The sequence below is a fragment of the Balaenoptera acutorostrata genome, chromosome 3 (assembly GCF_949987535.1).
Source record: "Balaenoptera acutorostrata chromosome 3, mBalAcu1.1, whole genome shotgun sequence".
Lineage (NCBI taxonomy): Eukaryota > Metazoa > Chordata > Mammalia > Artiodactyla > Balaenopteridae > Balaenoptera > Balaenoptera acutorostrata.
The window spans coordinates 87,801,550-87,823,116 of NC_080066.1; the positions used below are offsets into that span (position 1 = coordinate 87,801,550).

Below are 21,567 nucleotides of genomic sequence, written 5' to 3' on the forward strand. Positions count from 1 at the left end.
TATTAAATAGGGAAACTTAGATTCTTTTGGAAGTCAGATACAAATTATCAATAAATTAAGTGATTTATTATAAATTTGATATCTCCTAAAGAATTCATTATGGGGCTTCCCTGGTGGCGCAGTGGTTGGGAATCTGCCTGCTAATGCAGGGGACACGGGTTCGAGCCCTGGTCTGGGAAGATCCCACATGCCGTGGAGCAAATGGGCCCGTGAGCCAAAATTACTGAGCCTGCGCGTCTGGAGCCTGTGCTCCGCAATAAGAGAGGCCGCAATAATGAAAGGCCCATGCACCGTGATGAAGAGTGGCCCCCGCTCGCCGCAACTGGAGAAAGCCCTCGCACAGAAACGAAGACCCAACACAGCCAAAAATAAATAAATAAATAAATAAATTTATTTTTTTTAAAAAAAGAATTCATTAGGGTACAAATACAAACACACATACACTCACACACACAGGCACACACCCCATTACACACAGTAGCAATTCTAAATACTCACAGGTACAAGGGATTGGTATTGGCCAGCTGGAGAACGTGTGTTTTCACAGGTTCCACAGCTATTAATATATCTTGTTCTACAGCCATAGGAAGAACAGAATATCCACAGTAATCTATATGCTCTCCTAGAATAAAGAGAAAGCATTTTTTATCATTGGTAGCATATGAATCTCAAGTAAGTTGACATACAAGAAAAACTGGACCACAAGGCAGGATTTAACAGAAAATAAAAATACTAAGGGCAGAAAGTGATACAATTTGCTTTCTCTCACTAACATCTGAGCCAGGAACTTTTGCTAGAATAAATATTATATATTAGTTATTAGTTTCTGTTAATTTTTCAACTTCTATAAATATTCACAAATTTTTTCCACTTTCTAATTCATAGTAATCATCTTTGAATATTTATGTTTAGTGACTAGTTATGTGGAGCATCAAGAAAAGCATTGTCTCCTTTCTCTGTTGCTCATTTGTATTAACTTTTTAAATATGAACAATGGAAGCCATTAGCACCCTCTCACTTATAATAACATTATGTGAGTCCCACTCTTTTCCTTACTAGCCAATGAACTCTATAAAGGTGAAGTCTTTATTTATCTTTGTGGCCTAACCAAATGCCTAACATATTAGCTTGGCACTGATTAGCTGTGTTAAATGTGCTAGACATAGCTAGGATAAAGAAAAAGCTAGAAAAAAATTTAACCTGCACTATTTTACATATAATAAGCAAATATAGAAAACAAACTATTCTCTTCTCCTTTTCATTCTAATTCCTCTATGAATCACCAGCAGGAATTTTTTTTGCCTATTATACCACAATGTTTTCTCCAAAATACCATTTAAACTCAAGGTTGTTATTCATCAGATTTAAAAACAAAATAACAATTCAAGAAAAATGGGCTAAGCAAGCTCACTTATATTTCCCCAGGACAGGTTTGTATATATGATTGTTCTATGGCAGACATTGAGCAACTAAGAAACATAAAATGAATAAAAGACAATTCAACTGCTTAATTACATTTTTAAATAAATATTATTCTACATATTATTACAAGTAGCAAGTCTTTTGTTTCTATATTGATGTGTCCTTTAAAATAAGAAATTAGGGTTTTTTTTTTAATGGATTGACAATGACAGATGGAGAAGTGGTTTTCAAAATTATCTCTCTCCCGAACTTCCTTCAAAAAGACAATAATATAAAACGGTGGTTCACAAGTAGAAAACACATATTTAAATTAGCAGAACTGAAATCAAAGAGGAAATCAAGAAATACCTAGAAACAAATGACAATGAAAACATGACGACCCAAAACCTATGGGATGCAGCAAAAGCGGTTCTAAGAGGGAAGTTTATAGCAATACAATCCTACTTCAAGAAACAAGAAACATCTCAAATAAACAACCTAACCTTACACCTAAAGCAATTAGAAAAAGAAGAACAAAAAAACCCCAAAGTTAGCAGAAGGAAAGAAATCATAAACATCAGATCAGAAATAAATGAAAAAGAAATGAAGGAAATAACAGCAAAGATCAATAAAACTAAAAGCTGGTTCTTTGAGAAGATAAACAAAATTGATAAACCATTAGCCAGACTCATCAAGAAAAAAAAGGGAGAAGACTCAAATCAATAGAATTAGAAATGAAAAAGGAGAAGTAACAATGGACACTGCAGAAATACAAAGAATCATGAGGGATTACACTACAAGCAACTATATGCCAATAAAATGGACAACCTGGAAGAAATGAACAAATTCTTAGAAAAGCACAACCTTCTGAGACTGAACCAGGAAGAAATAGAAAATATAAACAGACCAATCACAAGCACTGAAATTGAAACTGATTAAAAATCTTCCAACAAACAAAAGCCCAGGACCAGATGGCTTCCCAGGCAAATTCTGTCAAACATTCAGAGAAGATCTAACACCTATCCTTCCCAAACTCTCCCAAAATATAGCAAAGGGAGGAACACTCCCAAACTAATTCTACGAGGCCACCATCACCCTGATACCAAAATCAGACAAAGATGTCACAAAAAAAGAAAACTAGAGACCAATATCATTGATGAACATAAATGCAAAAATGCTCAACAAAATACTAGCAAACAGAATCCAACAGTACATTAAAAGGATCATAAACCATGATCAAATGGGGTTTATCCCAGGAGCAAGGATTCTTCAATATACGCAAATCAATCAATGTGATACACCATATTAACAAACTGTAGGACAAAAAACATATGACCATCTCAACAGATGCAGAAAAAGCTTTCGAATAAATTCAACACCTATTTATCATAAAAACCCTCCAGAAAGCAGGCATAGAGGGAACTTACCTCAACATAATAAAGGTCATATATGACAAACCCACAGTCAACATCGTTCCCAATGGTGAAAAACTGAAACCATTTCCACTAAGATCAGGAACAAGACAAGGTTGCCCACTCTCACCACTATTATTCAACATAGTTTTCGAAGTTTTAGCCACAACAATCAGAGAAGAAAAAGAAATAAAAGGAATCCAAATCATAAAAGAAGAAGTAAAACTGTCACAGTTGCATATGACATGATACTATACATAGAGAATCCTAAAGATGCTACCAGAAAACTACTAGAGCTAATCAATGAATTTGGTAAAGTAGCAGGATAAAAACTTAATGCACAGAAATCTCTTGCATTCCTATACACTAATGATGAAAAATATGAAAGAGAAATTAAGGAAACATGCCCATTTACCACTGCAACAAAAAGAATAAAACACCTAGGAATAAACCTACCTAAGGAGACAAAAGACCTGTATGCAGAAAACTATAAGACACTGATGAAAGAAATTAAAGATGATACAAACAGATGGAGAGATATACCACGTTCTTGGATTGGAAGAATCAACATTGTGAATATGACTCTACTACCCAAAGCAATCTACAGATTCAGTGCACTCCCTATCAAACTACCAATGGCAATTTTCACAAACATAGAACAATAAATTTCACAATTTGTATGGAAACACAAAAGACCCCAAATAGCCAAAGCAATCTTGAGAAAGAAAAACGGAGCTGCAGGAATCAGGCTCCCCGACTTCAGACTATACTACAAAGATACAGTAATCAAGACAGTATGGTACTGGAACAAAACAGAAATATAGGTCAATGGAACATGATAGAAAGCCCAGAGATAAACCCATGCACATATGGTCACCTTATCTTTGATAAAGGAGGCAGGAATATACAAGGGAGAAAAGACAGCCTCTTCAATAAGTGGTGCTGGGAAAACTGGACAGCTTCATGTAAAAGAATGAACTTAGAACACTCCCTAACACCATACACAAGAATAAACTCAAAATGGATTAAAGACCTAAATGTAAGGCCAGACACTATCAAACTCTTAGAGGAAAACATAGGCAGAACACTCTATGACATAAATCACAGCAAGATCCTTTTTGACCCACCTCCTAGAGAAATGGAAATAAAAACAAAGATAAACAAATGGGACCTAATGAAACTTAAAACTTTTGCACAGCAAAGGAAACCATAAACAAGACGAAAAGACAACCCTCAGAATGGGAGAAAATATTTGCAAATGAAGCAACTGACAAAGGATTAATCTCCAAAATTTACAAGCAGCTCATGCAGCTCAATATCAAAAAAACAAACAACCCAATCCAAAAATGGGCAGAAGACCTAAATAGACATTTCTCCAAAGAAGATATACAGATTACCAAAAAACACATGAAAGGATGCTCAACATCACTAATCATTAGAGAAATGCAAATCAAAGCTACAATGAGGTATCACCTCATACCAGTCAGAATGGCCATCATCAAAAAATCTACAAACAATAAATGCTGGAGAGGGTGTGGAGGAAAGGGAACCCTCTTGCACTGTTGGTGGGAGTGTAAACTGATACAGCCACGATGGAGAACAGTATGGAGGTTCCTCAAAAAACTAAAAATAGAACTACCATACAACCCAGCAATCCCACTACTGGGCATATACCCTGAGAAAACCATAATTCAAAAAGCGTCATGTATCACAATGTTCACTGCAGCTCTATTTACAATCACCAGGACATGGAAGCAACCTAAGTGTCCATCAACAGATGAATGGATAAAGAAGATGTGGCACATATATACAATGGAATATCACTCAGCCATAAAAAGAAACGAAATTGAATTTTTTGTAGTGAGGTGGATGGACCTAGAGTCCATCATACAGAGTGAAGTAAGTCAGAAAGAGAAAAACAAATACCATATGCTAACACAAATATATAGAATCTAAAAAAAAAAAAAATGGTTCTGAAGAACCTAGGGACAGGACAAGAATAAAGACGCAGATGTGGAGAATGGACTTGAGGACATGGGGAGGGGGAAGGGTAAGCTGGGACGAAGTGAGAGAGTGGCATGGACATATATACACTACCAAACGAAAAACAGATAGCTAGTGGGAAGCAGCCACATAGCACAGGGAGATCAGCTCGGTGCTTTGTAACCACCTAGAGGGGTGGGATAGGGAGGGTGGGAGGGAGGGAGACGCAAGAGGGAAGAGATATGGGGATATATGTATATGTATAGCTGATTCACTTTGTTATACAGCACAAACTAACACACAATTTTAAAGTAATTATACTCCAATAAAGATGTTAAAAAAAATTAAAAATTAAAATAAATAAATAAGTAAGCAGAACTCTATGGAGCCACCAGATTCTGTTGGGAAGGCTACAGTGTGAATGACAGCCTTCTGAGAATGAAGATTCCTCTCTCTGTGAAAACTGACGGAAACATCCTGGGTGAGGGGCAGGGAGGGAGCATGAACTACTGGCAAGTAAGGATAACAACCATGATTACATTTTGGATATTTTAACAGAAAATATAATAATGCTTTTAATGAAGACTGAAATTCATTTCATCCCAAGCACTAACTAATTAACTACCTTGGAACATAATCCCCCCTTTTTTAAAATCAGAAAATAGTCAATACATTTCCTAGAATAAGAATTACGTATTCAGGAAATACCTTAGTTTGGAAGGCTTACTCCCAAAACTAAGTGAAACTTGGCTCTCTCCTCTGAGGATATTGCTTCTTTGCAGTCCTCTCACAATAGCAAGGAGTTCTTGATGACCTCCTCCCACTCTGTTGTTTCCAGGATTTCTTCCTGTCCTCTTCCTCGGAGGCTCATGCCACATTCTCTCGTCTTCATCACTTTCATTTCTGACTCTCAGACATCTGCTCCTCACTGAAGACCTTTGCATCTCATTCCACCCTCTCCATCCCAGTCCTGCAATGCCTGGATAACATCCAAGTAAACAACCCAGCCCAAGGCCCCAGCCTTATCCCTTCACCTCTGGAAAACTTGACCTCCTCTCTGCTTCAGCTATCTACTTCCGTGGACTTGACAAATCCAGTAATGACCACAGACCTTCTTATCACCTGGAACTCTTCTACCTGTGAAATTTTTGTTTCAAACATCAAATTCTTTACTAAAACTTCCCATCCTGCCATTTCTCTTACTCCGTTTATCCTATCACCTGTTCCTCAGAGTCAGTTCTTTGCGCTTTCTACCCTATAGGTTCCCTCCTACTTTTCTTTCCTTTTCTACCTAGCATAGATTCCAGGGTTCATTACTTCACCTACCCTTCTGACAATATCGGTGAATTCTTGATGTCATTCTCTTGTAACCTCCATCCAAAACAAAACCCCAAACCTAGATCAAACACAGGCAACTTAGACTAGTTGAGGGGGAAAAATGAACAACTTTGCAGATTGGTACTGCTACAATTCTATGGTCTCCTGCTCTAACCAGATCTCAGTGTTACCCAGCAAACTTTTTTTTCCCCAGTCCTCTCCTTCTCTCATCCTTGACAAAGCTGTTTCAAACTTTCTGTCGTCTCCTTAAACTTCTAGCACCTCCAACTCTCCCCCAAAAGAACTCCCTCGACCTTCTATACCAAAATTATACGTTTACCTGCATCAACCTGCATCCTTTTCTTCCCTGCCTTCTGTTAAAAAAGAGTCAAAGTGGCCCTCTTCCTATGCCATAGACACCAGACCTTCTTGCCTTCTTGGGAATCCTGCTCCATCAGTTCCTTTCTTTTCAGATATCTTTGATCTGTCTCTCTCCACTGATTTTACTCAATTCCCCCTCCCCACCTCATTTAACCACGCTCAAACATCTCATATTTTTAAAATCCTCCATTATTTACTTCAAAATAAGACTGCCTGAGTTGATAATAATTGAAGCTACATTTTGGGTACACGGGAGTTCATTATATTATTCCAACTACTTTTTTATATGTTTACACTTTCCAGTACAGAAAGTTTTCTTTTTAATCTTCCTTTGATTTGGATTTTTCTCAGTTCCCCATCCCATATTCTCTTGATAAAACGTATTCATCCTTCAGGTCACCACACTTTTAAAAGCAAGGAATTATTCGGTTTTCCTGTATTCTTCTAATCCAATGAGTAAATGAAAAACCATCAAAATTACTCACTGCAGTCTAAAAACTTAACCTGCAGCACAGAAAAATCTGTCCATCTCTCATGAAAAGAATGTAAATAACTGGGTCTCAACAAATTTCTAAATTTTAAAAATGAATGGACAAAATTAACATTAATAACATGGATTGGGAAAGATGAAAATATAGTGTTCCTTATGCAAAACTTATCTTGCTATAGCAGATGTATGTGAAACATTCTGTTTTTTCAGTTCTCCCGATGTATTGACAAAAATTTGGATCTTACCAAAGGAAGAAAACATTAAGAGAAGGAACTTTTGAAATACCTATGATATTGACTCTTCCTGGTGCTCGAACATAAAACTTGGGAACGGATCCAAACTTAGAATTAAACATCTCTTTTAGCTTCAGCAAGCTGAAAACAAGAGTAAAATATTTCAGAATATCCAGATAATAGAAAAACCCATAAGATACACACACACACACATTTCATATACCTACTACCATTAATTATCTTTAAAAATAATAAAAGCAAACTCTTTTACTGACATACTTCCTTGAAAATCCCAGGAAGAAACAATACTGTAACCCGCTAAGTGACACAAGAGTATAGCTAAGCACACAGGAGTGTAAAAAATTTAATACTGATGTACACAACAGAAAAAAAATTCTTTGCTTCAACAGAATTAACTTTCTGGATAATTTCTCAATGATATTCAGAGAAGAATCTCTTTCTACTAAAAAATAGTAGCATGGAGTAGTGTATCAGTTTCCTAGAGCTGCCATAATAAAGTATCAAAAACAGGGTAACTTAAAACAACAGAAGTTTATTGTCTCTGAGTTGTAAAGGCAAAATCAGAGTGTTGGCAGGACCATGCATCTCTGAAACCTAAAGGGGAAAATCCTTCCTTGCCTCTTTTTAGTTTCTGATGGTGACCATCAATCCTTGGCATTCCTTGGCTTGCTGCTGTATCACTCCAATCTCTGCCTATGTCATCACGTGGAATTCTCTCTGTGTGTCTCTATCTGTGACTCTGTTTTTCCTTCTTGTAAGGACATCGGGCTTATTGGATTAGGGCCCACTTTAATTCAGTATGACTTCATCTTAACTTGATTACGTATGTAAAGATGCTAGTTCAAATAATATTACATTCTGAGGGGGCTTCCCTGGTGGCGCAGTGGTCGAGAGTCTGCCTGCCAATGCAGGGGACACGGGTTCGAGCCCTGGTCTGGGAAGATCCCACATGCCGCGGAGCAACAGGGCCCGTGAGCCACAATTACTGAGCCTGCGCGTCTGGACCCTGTGCTCCGCAACAAGAGAGGCCGCGATAGTGACAGGCCCGCGCACCGCAATGAGGAGTGGCCCCCGCTTGCCGCAACTAGAGAAAGCCCTCGCACAGAAACGAAGACCCAACACAGCCATAAATAAATAAAATTTAAAAAAATAAATAATACCTAGCATATATATTAAAATATATATATATTACATTCTGAGGTTCCAGGTGGGCATGAATTAGGAGGGATGCTATTCAACCCAGTACAGTCTAATGAAAACTAGACTGGATATCAGGAGACTACAGTTCTAATTCCAATGGGGGTTCTAATTCGATGCTAAAGTTTGGCAAATCATTTTCCCTTGGACCCTCTTCTGTAAAATTAGAGCATTTGAACAAGATATTCCTCATAAGTCCCTTCCAGGTCAAAAATGCTTATAATATATTTAATAATTTTACACTGTTAAATCATCTCAAGTCACTTCTATAAATAGCCCCCACTGTTTGTAGTCCCACAATATATTGTATCTGAGTAATAACACCAAGAGAGTAAATATTTGTTAGACTTACTATATTCAAGACATTCATTAATTAAATGATAGATCTTAAAGATTAGTTACAAGAAACATAAAATCACACCCAAAAAATTTAAGAAAAAAGGAAATTTATTGTAATGATAGAAAGATACATTGAATATTCTTGGAAGTTATTCAGGATGACCTCCTAGGACTGTGACAGCCATCAGAAACTCTAATTACTGATGGGTGGGGTTGTGTTACCGCCCTGTTTGTTGTCTCGCCTGAGATGTCCCCACACTGGAGCCTACAGACTTTTGGGTGGGGCTGATGGAGGCTTTTGGGAGGGCTCACGCCAGTGAGTACTCCCCAGAATTGCTGTTGCCAGTGTCCTTGTCCCCACCGTGAGCTGCAGCCACCCCCCTGACTCTGCAGGAGACCCTCCAACACTAGCAGGTAGGTCTGGCCCAGTCTCTTATGGGGTCACTGCTTTGTTCCCCTGGGTCCTGGTGCGCACGAGACCTTGTGTGTGCTCTCCAAGAGTGAAGTTTCTGTTTCCCTCGGTCCTGTGGAATTCCTGTGATCAAACCCTTCTGGCCTTCAAAGCCAGATTCTCTGGGGGCTCCTTCTCCCATTGCCGGAACCCCAAACTGGGAAGCCTGATGTGGGGCTCAGAACTTTCACTCCTGTGGGAGAATTTCTGTGGTATAATTATTTCCCAGTTTGTGGGTCGCCCACCCAGCAGGTATGGGATTAGATTTTATTGCAATTGTGCCCCTTCTATCATCTTGTTGTGGCTTCTTCTTTGTCTTTGGATGTAGGATATCTTTTTTGGTAGGTTCCACTATTTTCTTGTCAATGGTTGTTCAGTAGTTAGTTGTGATTTTGGTGTTCTCGTAAGAAGGGGTGAGTTCACATCCTTCTACTCCGTTACCTTGAGCTCTCCAGGAAGCCAGAGCTGATGTTATAGTGGAATTTTCTTCATCAGCATTCTACATCCAGCCAGATGCTAATGTCTTGTATTTGTCATACAAACATGAAGAGTCTTAGTTGGCAGGGTAGCTCCACTCCAGATGGTCATTTAAGGATCCAGATTGCTTCCTTCTCATTGCTTCACTATTTCAGACTGTTGTCCATTTCTGCATGCTCAAAATTGGATTGTAGGCATGTCCATGCTCTAGGTCAGATGAACCATTCTTTTTTTTTTTTCCTCAGTGGCTGCCTCTCCCCCTCGACACACCAGTGCAGCGGTCGTGCTCTGCCCCCAAAAACTCTATTTAAATTGTGTGTTTGCCTCTCTCTTTCCTGTCTCATTCTTTCATCCCTCCAAAAACACCATCACCATTTCCCTCTGCTCAATGCTCTTCACATTCCAGTCGCCTCTGTGAGCCTCTGAGTTTTTGCTCTTCCATCCCTTCAGTTTTCATGACACTGTGGCCTCAAGTCTAGAAGATTCAACAGCTTCAACGTCCTATACTATCTGATTAAGTCTCTGTGCCCCTAATTCAAATTCTCAAAAAGATAATCTGGTTGGCAGCATATAGGTCTTGTATCCATCCTGGTCCAATTACTTTTGGCCAAAAAGGAAAAGCTATTTGATATAAACAAGGTCAACTGCTTTAGTTACAAATATGATCACCTGGGTCCACTCCTTCAGCAGAGGTTGTGGATGACAACAGAAGATGTGGAGAGGGAGATGATAATGGATATCTCTAGCACATCATTCAAGATAGATTTACTGGACTCCCAGTAGATGTGGATAATGATAGCTGCCTAAATCTGATTTTCCCCATATATCCTCCAAAACAATTTAGAACAAGAACAAATAAGTGATATTTTTATTTCTTTATTATAACTAGACAACTGTACCTTTATTATAAGTAGAAGAGAATGCATAAATTTAAATGAAAGGAAGAAAGAGGCAAAACACTGCGAGCCACTGGAAAAAGAAACTGAGTGAAAAGAGCAAACTAAGATTAATCTAAAACCACCACTAGGGCTTCCCTGGTGGCGCAGTGGTTGAGTATCTGCCTGCTAATGCAAGGGACACGGGTTCAAGCCCTGGTCTGGGAAGATCCCACATGCCGCGGCGCAACTGGGCTCGTGAGCCACAACTACTGAGCCTGCGCGTCTGGAGCCTGTGCTCTGCAACAAGAGAGGCCGCGATAGTGAGAGGCCCACACGCTGCGATGAAGAGTGGCCCCCGCTTGCCACAACTAAAGAAAGCCCTCACACAGAAACAAAGACCCAACACAGCCAAAAATAAATAAATTAATTAAAAAAATAAAAATAAAAAAAAATAAAACCACCACTAGAAAGAAAAAGTACAACCATTTAAAAATGAGAGGTGTAAAAGAAGATGAAAATAAACTCATTGATTGCTACATAGGCAATCAAAAACTTCAAGGATACCATTAAGCATGACAAAGCAACAAATTTTTTTTAAGTTATGACACAGGCATATGAAAAAGTATTATTAAACTCCTAGAAAAATAGTGCCCCAGAGAGACTGTGACCTGTGTAGTCAGGTAGACCTGGGCTCAAACCCCTTCTCGACCATGTGATGAAATTCCTTAACCTCATTCACCTTTATATGGGGTGGAAATATGAATTGAGTTATTTGGAAGATTAAATAAGGTATTGTAGGAACAGTGTCTAGCCTAGGGCTGGCATGAAGTACTTGTTCAGAAAATGGCAGTTATTATAATCTCCTGATTCCTTGGTTCAGTACTGTTTCTACTCTGCAGCATATGAATAAGAATCCACTAGAAGCAATGAAAGACGGTAGGTAATTAAATGTTTAGTTTACATCAGGACTGGAAGCGCTATTAGAGCACTAGGGTGATTTTTATGATGCTATTGATAAATCTTGATGCTCTCTGCCTTGTATCTTCCATTTTATTGAGAGGGTTGAAACAACTTAGGTCATTTGTCCATCAGATTCTAGATAGAATTATTGAAAAGGTTCGTGTTCTTCAATGAAAAAAATAAACTGACAAAGCAGATAGTAAAAGGTTAAGTAAGAAAAGTCCCCTGCTTTTCCAGGGCATTAAAAAGATGTATAAATACAAAAGTAACCAACAGAACAAAAATATCAATCTTCCTAACTACCAAAGAAATTTCAAAAACAGACAGATAAACCAGTAAATAAACACAGAAACTACATTATAACACATAATTATAAAATAAAATGACTAAGTTGAAATCAAATATATCAGTCACATCAATAAAAGAAAGCACAAGGAAAGACTCAAAAAGACAAAAGTAGAAAGTAATGATATGGGGAGTAGAAAAACAGTAGACCTGGTTAACAAATTAAACCCTGGGTTTTTAGGGGAAAAATTAACAAAATAGACAAACCACTAGCTAATGCATTAAGAAAATGGGGGCTGATAAAGCATAAATAAACAAAATAAGAAATAACAAGGATGAGATAACATTAAACAAAAGAAATTTTAAAAGTCATAAGAGACTACTTTGTAGACCTCTATCCAAACAAATATAAACTGTAGTAAAGAAACTGACTCCATTTTTTGATGTTTACTTACAGCTTTTGAGCTTCAACTCTCCCTCTTTCCCCTTCTGCCTCATATCAAGCAAGTGGATAAAAAAGCCCAAGTGCTCTCTCTTTTGTCACCAACCAAACCACAGCACACCAGCTCCATCTCCTAACCACTACAAAAACCTCAAGCTAGTCTCCTTTCCTTACTCTCTCAATCCGTTTTTGGCCAGCTTGGGTGGCCTGCTCTGCTCTGCCCAGAAAGCCTCATTATGTGAGTAATAAACTTTTCATACCCTCTTGTTCATGTGGTATTATCAGTCTCAACATCCAAACCAAATTTTTGGGTGGGGGTCCATCCTGTTTCTGTGGTATGGCCACAACAGAAATCCTAAAGAAATGGATAATTTCCTAAGGAAATACAATTTATAAAAACAGATCCATTTCCATAGAAGAAATAAAGTCATCAAAGAACCACCTCACATATATGCATTAAGCCCAGATGTTTTACAAGAGAGTTCTACCCAAGCATGAACATCAGATAGCCCATATACTCCATAAGTTGTTCCAGAGCATTGAAAAATAAAGAAAAGTGGTCTAATTCTTGTTATGAAGCAAGTGTAACATTGATACCTAAACCAGAAAAAGATACTCCAAGAAAATACAACTACAGACTAATGTCACTCTTGAATAGTAATGCAAAAGTACTTAATAAAATATTAGTAAACATAAGGCAGCACCATATTAAGAAAATAATTCATACCAAGTGGCATTAACTCCAGGAATGCAAAGTTGAAAATATTAAGATAATCCATTAAAATAATATATCATAATAAATCTAAGGAGAAAAAAATTATAGGACTACTTCCATAGGTGTTAAAAAGTTCCCAATAAAATTTATTCCCAAAGGTGTTTATCTTAACATGATTACATATATCTCAGTCTTAAATCCAAAGCTAATTAATAAGGAAATTCTAGAGACATTTCCACTAAGATCAAAAACAAGACAAAAAGTTCTACTATCTCCACATCTAATCCACACAATACTGGAGGTATCAGCCAGTGCAATTACACAAGAGAAATCAAGAATCAAAAAAGGAGTAAAACTATCTCTACTTGGAGATAATATAGTAGGATGCCTAGAGAGTCCCAGAGAATCAATTATAAAACCAACTTAGGGACTTCCCTGGTGGCACAGTGGTTAAGAATCCGCCTGCCAGGGCTTCCCTGGTGGCGCAGTGGTTGAGAATCTGCCTGCCAATGCAGGGGACACGGGTTCGAGCCCTGGTCTGGGAAGATCCCACATGCCGCGGGGCAACTGGGCCCGTGAGCCACAACTACTGAGCCTGCGCGTCTGGAGCCTGTGCCCCGCAACGGGAGGGGCCGCAATAGTGAAAGGCCCGCGCACCGTGATGAAGAGCGGTCCCCGCACCGCGATGAAGAGTGGCCCCCACTTGCCGCAACTAGAGAAAGCCCTCGCACGAACCGAAGACCCAACACAGCCAAAAATAAAATAAATAAATAAATAAATAAAGTAGCTATAAAATTAAAAAAAAAAAAAAAAAAAAAAAGCTCTTAACATACTAGAAGAAAATGTCCTTAATTTAATAAAGGATACTTGCCAGAAATAGCAAACACCATATTTGATGACAAAAATATTAGAAGTTTTCCCATTAATATCAGAATCAAGACAAGGGTGCTATCATTCAACACTGTAACATACTACATAAAATATAAACTGTCTATATAACAAAAAGCATCATAAAGTCAAAGGAAAATTGCTAAACTGGGAATAATATATATAATATACATAAAACAACAAATGAGTTTATCCAAAAATATATACACTCATACAAAAAATACATACATAAAGAGTTCCTAAAAACTAACAAGAAATAAACAATCTAATAACATCTTTTTTTTTTTCAGGGCCATTTGGCAGCAACTATTAAAATTTTATTTTTATTTTTTGAAACTATCAAAATTTTAAATGTGCATTACCTTTGACATAGATTCCATTTTCATAAACAAGCTTAAAGAAACATAAAAAATGTTCAAGGATAAATGTATAAAGAGTTTTACTGCAGCATTGTTTGTGAGTGAAAAATTGGCAACTTAAATGTACACTCTAATAATTGAGTGGTTAAATAATGATATTCATACTATTAAATACTCTCAGCCCTTAAAAAGTGAAATATATCTGTATGGAGTGATATACCAGAATCTCTAAGAAATATTATTAAGTGAAAAAAAGTAAATTACAGAAAACCAAATATGATTCCACTTATATGAATATAATACAACTTTTATAAAAAAATGTTAACAATGGGACTTCCCTAGTGGTCCAGTGATTAAGACTCTGCACTCCCAATGCACAGGTTCCATCCCTGGTCAGGGAACTAAGAACCCACACACAAAAAAATGTTAACAATGATATTATAAAGATACAATGACATAAAGCAGAAACTAACACACCATTGTGAAGCAATTCTACTCCAATAAAGATGTTAAAAAAAAGAAAAAAGCTTGGCTCGTAGTATGAGCTCGGTCACAAATTCATTGGTAGAACGCGTCTTCTTTAGAATTATGATATCTTAATTTTCTTATTTGAAAAACAGTTCTATTGAAACAGTATACTTTTTGAGAAAAATTAAAAAAAAAAAAAAAGATACAATGACACCAAAAGAATACAATGATATTACAAGGATACAAAACAAACCAAACTTCTAAGAAGGGAAGTGAGAATTGGCAGCACAGGATAAGAATCAGATTATGAGAAAAAGAACTGTGCGATTCTCAGGCTTTACTGAATATACTTTTAAATAATCCAGATCTTTCATATTAAGATGTGTTTATACAGCACCATTAGTCATAAAGCCAAAAGGTGGAAACGACCCAAATGCCCATCAATTGATGAATGGATAAACAAAATGTAGTATATCAATACAGTGGAATATTATTCAACCATAAAAAGGAATGAATACTGATAACATGTTACAACATGGATGAACCTTGAAAACATTATATTAAGTGAAAGAAGACAGTCACAAAAAAAAATACATTATATGATTCCATTTATTTGAAATGTCCAGAATAAGCAAATCTACAGAGACCAAAAGTACATTAGCAGTTGCTTAGGGCTTTCGGGGGATTGGGGAGGTGATAGCTTAAGGGATGTTGGGTTCTTTGGTGCGGGGTGGTGTGAAAATGTTCTAACTTTGATTATGGTGATGGTTGCACAAACCTGTGAATATACCAAAAAACATTTAATTGTAAAATCTAAACAAGTAAACTGTATGGTATGTGAATTATATATTAATAAAGCTGTTACCAAAAAAAAAAATAATAATCCAACAGTTTAAAACTTAATCCCAAAGAGAAGGAAGAGAATGCAAAGAAATTTAGAACAGTGGTTCTAAATGCAAAGAAATGTTAAGAATGCAAAGAATGCTAAGAATGCAAAGAAAGAACAGTGGAATCTGAAGTAGTCTTACAGTACAGGGTGCAAGCAAGATTGGGATGCAGAAAAAAAATTAGAGTTTCTATTTCTATTTGATTTTTAAAAATGAATGAAAAAGAAATTAAGTTTACTAAATAAAATATATAACGTGGTTGACTAGTCCCTTTACTCAGAGGGTCATGTGTCCTGTGAAGCTGAAGAAGCATTGCCAACTAAAAATTGGCACTTGCCATCTACCTCTACAAGGATTAAATCACAAGCTGCTGTGACTGCTGACCTTCAACACATCCTGAAAGGAGTTCAGGGTGGAGATCAGGAATGAGGCACTCTGTGCTCTGGGAAAACCCAGCAGAACAGGCCTTCAGATAGTTAGATATTATCAGGAGAAGATTTTAAGAGCCCAATTCTTGCATCTCCTCATATCTAGAAAAGCACTAAAATCCTTCATGGTGACATCTGCTCCTTGTGACTATCAGCAACCTTCTGCAAAAATGTGTGCTTGACTGCATGTATCCCCCTTCACCAAAATCACATATATACAGATCTTCCCCCCTACCTCTTCAGAGCAGTTCCTCAGAGCTATCTGAAATGCTGCTTCCCAGGCTATAGTCCTCATTTTGCCCCAAATAAAACTTTTTTTAATATTATGTCTTTTTAAATTATTTATTTAGTTATTTGTTTGCTTGTCTGCATTGGGTCTTTGTTGCTGCACGTGGGCTTTCTCTAGTTGCGGCGAGTGGGGGTTACTCTTTGTTGTGGTATGCGGGCTTCTCATTGCGGTGGCTTCTCTTGTTGTGGAGCACAAGCTCTAGGTGTGCAGGCTTCAGTAGTTGCAGCATGTGGGCTCAGTAGTTGCAGCATGTGGGCCCTAGAGCACGTGGGCTTCAGTAGTTGCAGCACGTCGGCTCAGTAGTTGTGGCTCACAGACTCTAGAGCTCAGGCTCAGTAGTTGTGGCACACGGGCTTAGTTGCTCCGTAGCATGTGGGATCTTCCTGGACCAGGGATTGAACCTGTGTCCCCTGCATTGGCAGGCAGATTCTTAACCATTGAGCCACCAGGGAAGTCCCCCAAATAAAACTTAACTCACAACTCTCACGTTGTGTATTTTTTTCAGTCGACAGCATCCTGCAGAAAGGGCAGGAGTTCCAAAAACGAGTCTGATCTTGGGGCCCTCATGCATTTTTTTTCCCTTTCAGCATATTGCAGCATCTGACAAGTAAGGTGGGTTTATAGATATACTATCTAGATTTAACTGAACTCACCCCTGATAAAATGAATAAGTGGCTGAAACATTGCTTGAAGTTAGTAACTGTATTAAGTGAAAAAAAAGAAAATGGCAAAGTGCACACTTACCTGACTATTATATGAGCTCTTCTGTAGCTAGCACAGGACACTAAATATTAACAATAAATATTTGTTGTAGGAATAAATACTGTAAAGGTCCTTAAAGGAAAGAAACAACTCTAAGGAAATTAAGTAAACAATTCTTCACTTTTAGTACATGTTGCCATCATCCCCCTTCTCACAGGGTAACTATAGAAATATTGAGCATTATGACTAAAATGGCATAAAATGGAAACAGAAGAATATATGACATTCATGAGTAGTCTAAGGCCGTGCTGGTCTCCATAATCAAAAATTACATTTCTTTCTGGTAACTAAAGACCCACTGTTTGCTGGCTCAAGGATGAAAAAGCATTCGCAAGTTTCAGTAAGCTGTAATATTGTCGACTGTCACATGACAGTTATAAACCAGGAAGTAGGAAGAACTTTAGGACAATTTTAGAGAAAGAAGTTAACAGGGAAAAAAACTTAGAAACAGCAAAGGAGGAGCAAAGCCAACCTTAGAAAAGCTATAGGGCTAATACACAGCAGGTGGAGGCTTCATTCTATGAGATTTCTGTCCTATGTCAGAAAGAAGTACTTCCACGAAGTATTTGCAAGATGCCCTCAAATGAAAATATCCTCCACTTGGTATCACTTAAGCTGTTTGTTATTCCGTAGCTAGGTACTGGCAGCAGATTAATTCCCTAAGTGACAAGGCATAGAGTCCATGATTTGTTTAAAAGGATGCAGAGACCAAAGGGGTTTTTTCGTTTGGGGGTCGTTTTTTGTTTGTTTTTGTTTTGGTGTATTTGATTGTTTTCAATGAATATTTTAGAAAGGGGACTTTAAAAAGCACTATCGGCTAGCAGGCAAAACAAAGAAGAGTTTCAAAGTTAATTTGGGTTTTTCTGCTAAAGCCCAGCAGAAAGAGTGTCCCACCCTTCTGCAAGAAAAAGGTAAAAGAAGGATCTGCATGGAAGAAGCAAGACACACAAGGTTGAACAGTGTTTGCGGCGCGGTCTTCTTGCAAGTCCAGCCAAGTGGCCTTATAATATCCCAAAGATTCTGTCTGCTCCCGTGGGCAAAAGCTGCGCCTCAGTGAAGGGCCCAACAGGCCTGACACCATCTACATCTATCCAACCCAAGCGATCCCAAAGCGCGGCATCTCCTCTCCCCCACCTGGGATGTTCTGCCACCTGGACTCGACGCACGGCAGGGCCCTCCGTAGCCATATTTCGCTAATCTTTCTTTATTCCTGCAGTTTCAACCGGCGATGCAAGGTTTCCGAGGTAGTCACGAGACATCTGCAGCAGGAGCCTTTTCTTCCGGGCGACACCGGCACTTACTCCGCGGAAATCCTGCCTCTTCGCTGAGGTGGCTGCTTCCAGTCGGCCCCGCCCGTGGCTCCTCCTCCCTGGGTTCAGGCTCGGAGCCCTCCCAGCCTCTGTCAGGTACGGCCACCGTGCTGCTCTGAGCCCCCGGGGATCCGGGGCGCGCAGGAGCCCCTGATACGAGCAAAGCCGAGGTTTTCTGCGCCCTGTGCCCTGGGCACGTCTGAGCACAGAATTGCAGCCTGGCACCTCAGTTTGCCTTTTTTTCTTTTTTTTTTTTTTAAATTAAGTTAGGGGTCTTTTTTTTTCTTTAATGACCAGCAGCAACTCCCCCCAATAACAGTTAAAATATTTAGTTATTGCTTCTTAAATGGATTATTTCAAAAATCAGGCAATATAAAATTGATGCGGCGCTTGATTTAAACACATTTGCATTTATTTCCATAATAGAGGAATTGGTGGGCCTTCCTAGAACATAAGTAATAGTGAAAAGAAGAAAATACATGTCTTTCAAACTGCAAGATACTCTTAGCATCCAGTTCAACACCTTGATTTTTCAGTTGCCTAGAGAAATCCCAGATACCCTATCTCAAGAAGCACACCACCTCCACCCACCTCATCACTCTACCATATTACTGTTCTCTTTCCTTCATTGTTCTCACAAGTTCTGCATATTTATTTTATGTATTTATTGTCTGTCTCACCACTTCCACCATCACTACCACTAGAAGGTAAGCAATTTGAGAGTAGGAACTGTGTATCCCCAGCACCTAGAACAGTACTTGGCACACTGGTTTTTAATCAATAGGTAAGATGAACTGAATGAATGACTGAAAGGTAAAATGACTCACCTAAGGTCGCACTGTTAATTGGTAGCAAAACTTGAATTAAATTTCAGGTCTATTAACTCTCTAGTGTACTTTGTACCTCAGAATGCTGAGATTAAACCTAAGTGACGCCAGCTACCAATACACCTATCCCAAGGTTTCCTAGCTGAGGAAGTTTAGGCCAACATGCCCAAGACACTAAGGGTACAGGCATACCCCAGAGACATTCAACAAGTTGCCACTGCAGAACTTCTATATGTGTATGCTGGGGAAGGGGAAAGGGGAAATGAAGGCTAAAGTGTCAATTGACAGTAGCAAAGGTAAGCTAAAAGGGTTGCAGCCCCTTGGCACAGCCCTGAGTTATTACTGTAAATGAAACAACATGGAAGCAACGTTACTCTGGTCTCAGGGCTACTTTCTCACTATTATTTCAGTCCCTCCTTATCACTTTCAAATGAAGCGATTATATCTCCTCTTTTTGAACCCCAATAAATCCCAGTAGGATGCTTATTGTGGTTTATTCTTGAGTAAGAGGAGACATCATTGTCACTTCTGTAAATAGGTTTGAATGTGGAGAGAACTTAAGTGAGAAAATATGTAAAACTTTTAGGAACATCAGTAAATATGGAAAAGGAAAGATCATTTTTTATTCAGATGTATTTCTAACATACCTTTTATGGTCATGGAAAAATAAGTAAATTTTGAAGCTCTGAAAGTACTGTTTTGTTTTGTTTTTTTTAAATCGTCCCAAGCAAGCTCATTTCACATGGTTTGTTTGTTCCCGAGGCTTGCAGGATCTTAGTTCCCTGACCAGGAATTGAACCCAGGCCCATCAGTGAAAGCACCGAGTCCTAACCACGGGACCGCCAGGGAATTCCTTTCCGGCTCTTTCACTGCCGGGGGCCTAGGTTTGGGGTTCAATCCCTGGTTGGGGAACTAAGATCCTGCAAGCTGTGCTGCACAGCGAAAATAAATTAATTAATTAACTAACTAACTAATTAATTAATTTAAAAAGAAAGAAAGAAAACAGTGACTATGAACACTCTGATTCATAAAAGAATATTTTCTATTAAATGTGTATTTGATGGCCAAATATTAACTTTGCTAAATGAAACCTGAGAGCAAATCATTAATTTGGATCTTGTATCCATTTCTATTGCAGTCTCAGCAAAACTGATACAGACTAGAAAGCACCTTATAGAGCAACTAGTAAAACTCTCTCTTTTGAAATGATGGACTCAAAGTGAAAGAGTAAGGGCTGGAATCAAAACCCAGGTCCTAGACTCCTAGCCCAGCCTACTCTGAATGTGTGACCTCTGATGAGACCCCAGTGAAGTATGCTTAAAAAAAATTATTGAAACAATTAGTAATTTTTGTCCACAAATTAAAATGTATACATTGTAATTTTAATCAAACACTGCTCTTAAAATAACCTATTCTCAAACTACTAGAGAATCCCAAATAGAAACCAAAAGCTAAAATTAACATTACTTTCTTATACTATCTTCCTTATGCCAGGCTTCCTTATATGTAAGTAAGCACTTCACATATATTATTATCTCTTTAAATCTTCCCAACAACCCTTATGAAGTGAAAAAGTATTGTTCTTTTGCCAATTTTAAAATACTACTTTGGTTTTTATTAGATATATCTGATAGTGAAAATGTTTAATGTCTAAATTTTACAGAATTTTTATTTTCACAAATCTTGAACCTCTCAGTTCTTTATTTTTTGCATATGGGCACACTTACAATAAGGTTTAGAGTCTAAATTATAAACTAACATAGTATTTCATGATAGATTCCCTTTTTTTAATATTTATTTATTTATTTGGCTGATAGATTCTTAAACAGAAACCTAATTAACAAACTTGATATTGTTTCTCCTCAACTGACATTAGTTTCTGTTCAGATAAAATATTGTAGCAAACAAAATAAAACAAACACCAAAATGAAACAAAACAAAAACTTGATCCAAAGTAAAAGTAGGAGACTTACCTGGCAGTCAGTGGTTAAGACACCATGCTCCCAAGGCAGGGGGCTCGGTTTCCATCCCTGATCCCTGGTTGGGGAACTAAGATCCCACATGCCGCAAGGCGGGGCCTTAAAAAAAAAAGTAAAAGTGTGAGTGTTAGAGGTCCACAGACCTAGCTAACTCCTACATATGTTTACATCTCAGCTTAAAAATCACTTCCTCCAGGAATTTTTTCCTATTCCCTGTCCCTTCCTCTACCTTCAAAACAGTCTCGGGCTTCCCTGGTGGCGCAGTGGTTAATAATCTGCCTGCCAATGCAGGGGACACGGGTTTGAGCCCTGGTCCAGGAAGATCCCACATGCCGCGGAGCAACTAAGCCCGTGCGCCACAACTACTGAGCTTGCACTCTAGAGCCCT

General features: G+C 38.2%; 1 protein-coding gene across 7 annotated transcripts in view; it reads right to left on the minus strand.

The window, feature by feature from the left end:
- The window catches only part of GALK2 (galactokinase 2), a 137,398-nt gene that overhangs the window by 107,536 nt on the left and 8,295 nt on the right, over positions 1–21,567 (minus strand). For 2 of the 7 annotated variants that reach the window (XM_007170426.2, XM_057543902.1), the window contains exons 2-4: positions 21,174–21,278; positions 7,270–7,358; positions 499–622 (exon numbers count right to left, since the gene is read on the minus strand). In XM_007170426.2, the coding sequence (XP_007170488.1) occupies positions 499–622; positions 7,270–7,339 (194 nt within the window). In that variant the 5' untranslated portion in view covers positions 7,340–7,358; positions 21,174–21,278. Of the gene's footprint in view, positions 1–498; positions 623–7,269; positions 7,359–18,197; positions 18,384–21,173; positions 21,279–21,567 lie in introns of those variants that run through there. The other 5 variants (XM_007170425.3, XM_057543903.1, XM_007170428.2 and 2 more) reach the window with 5 other exon arrangements.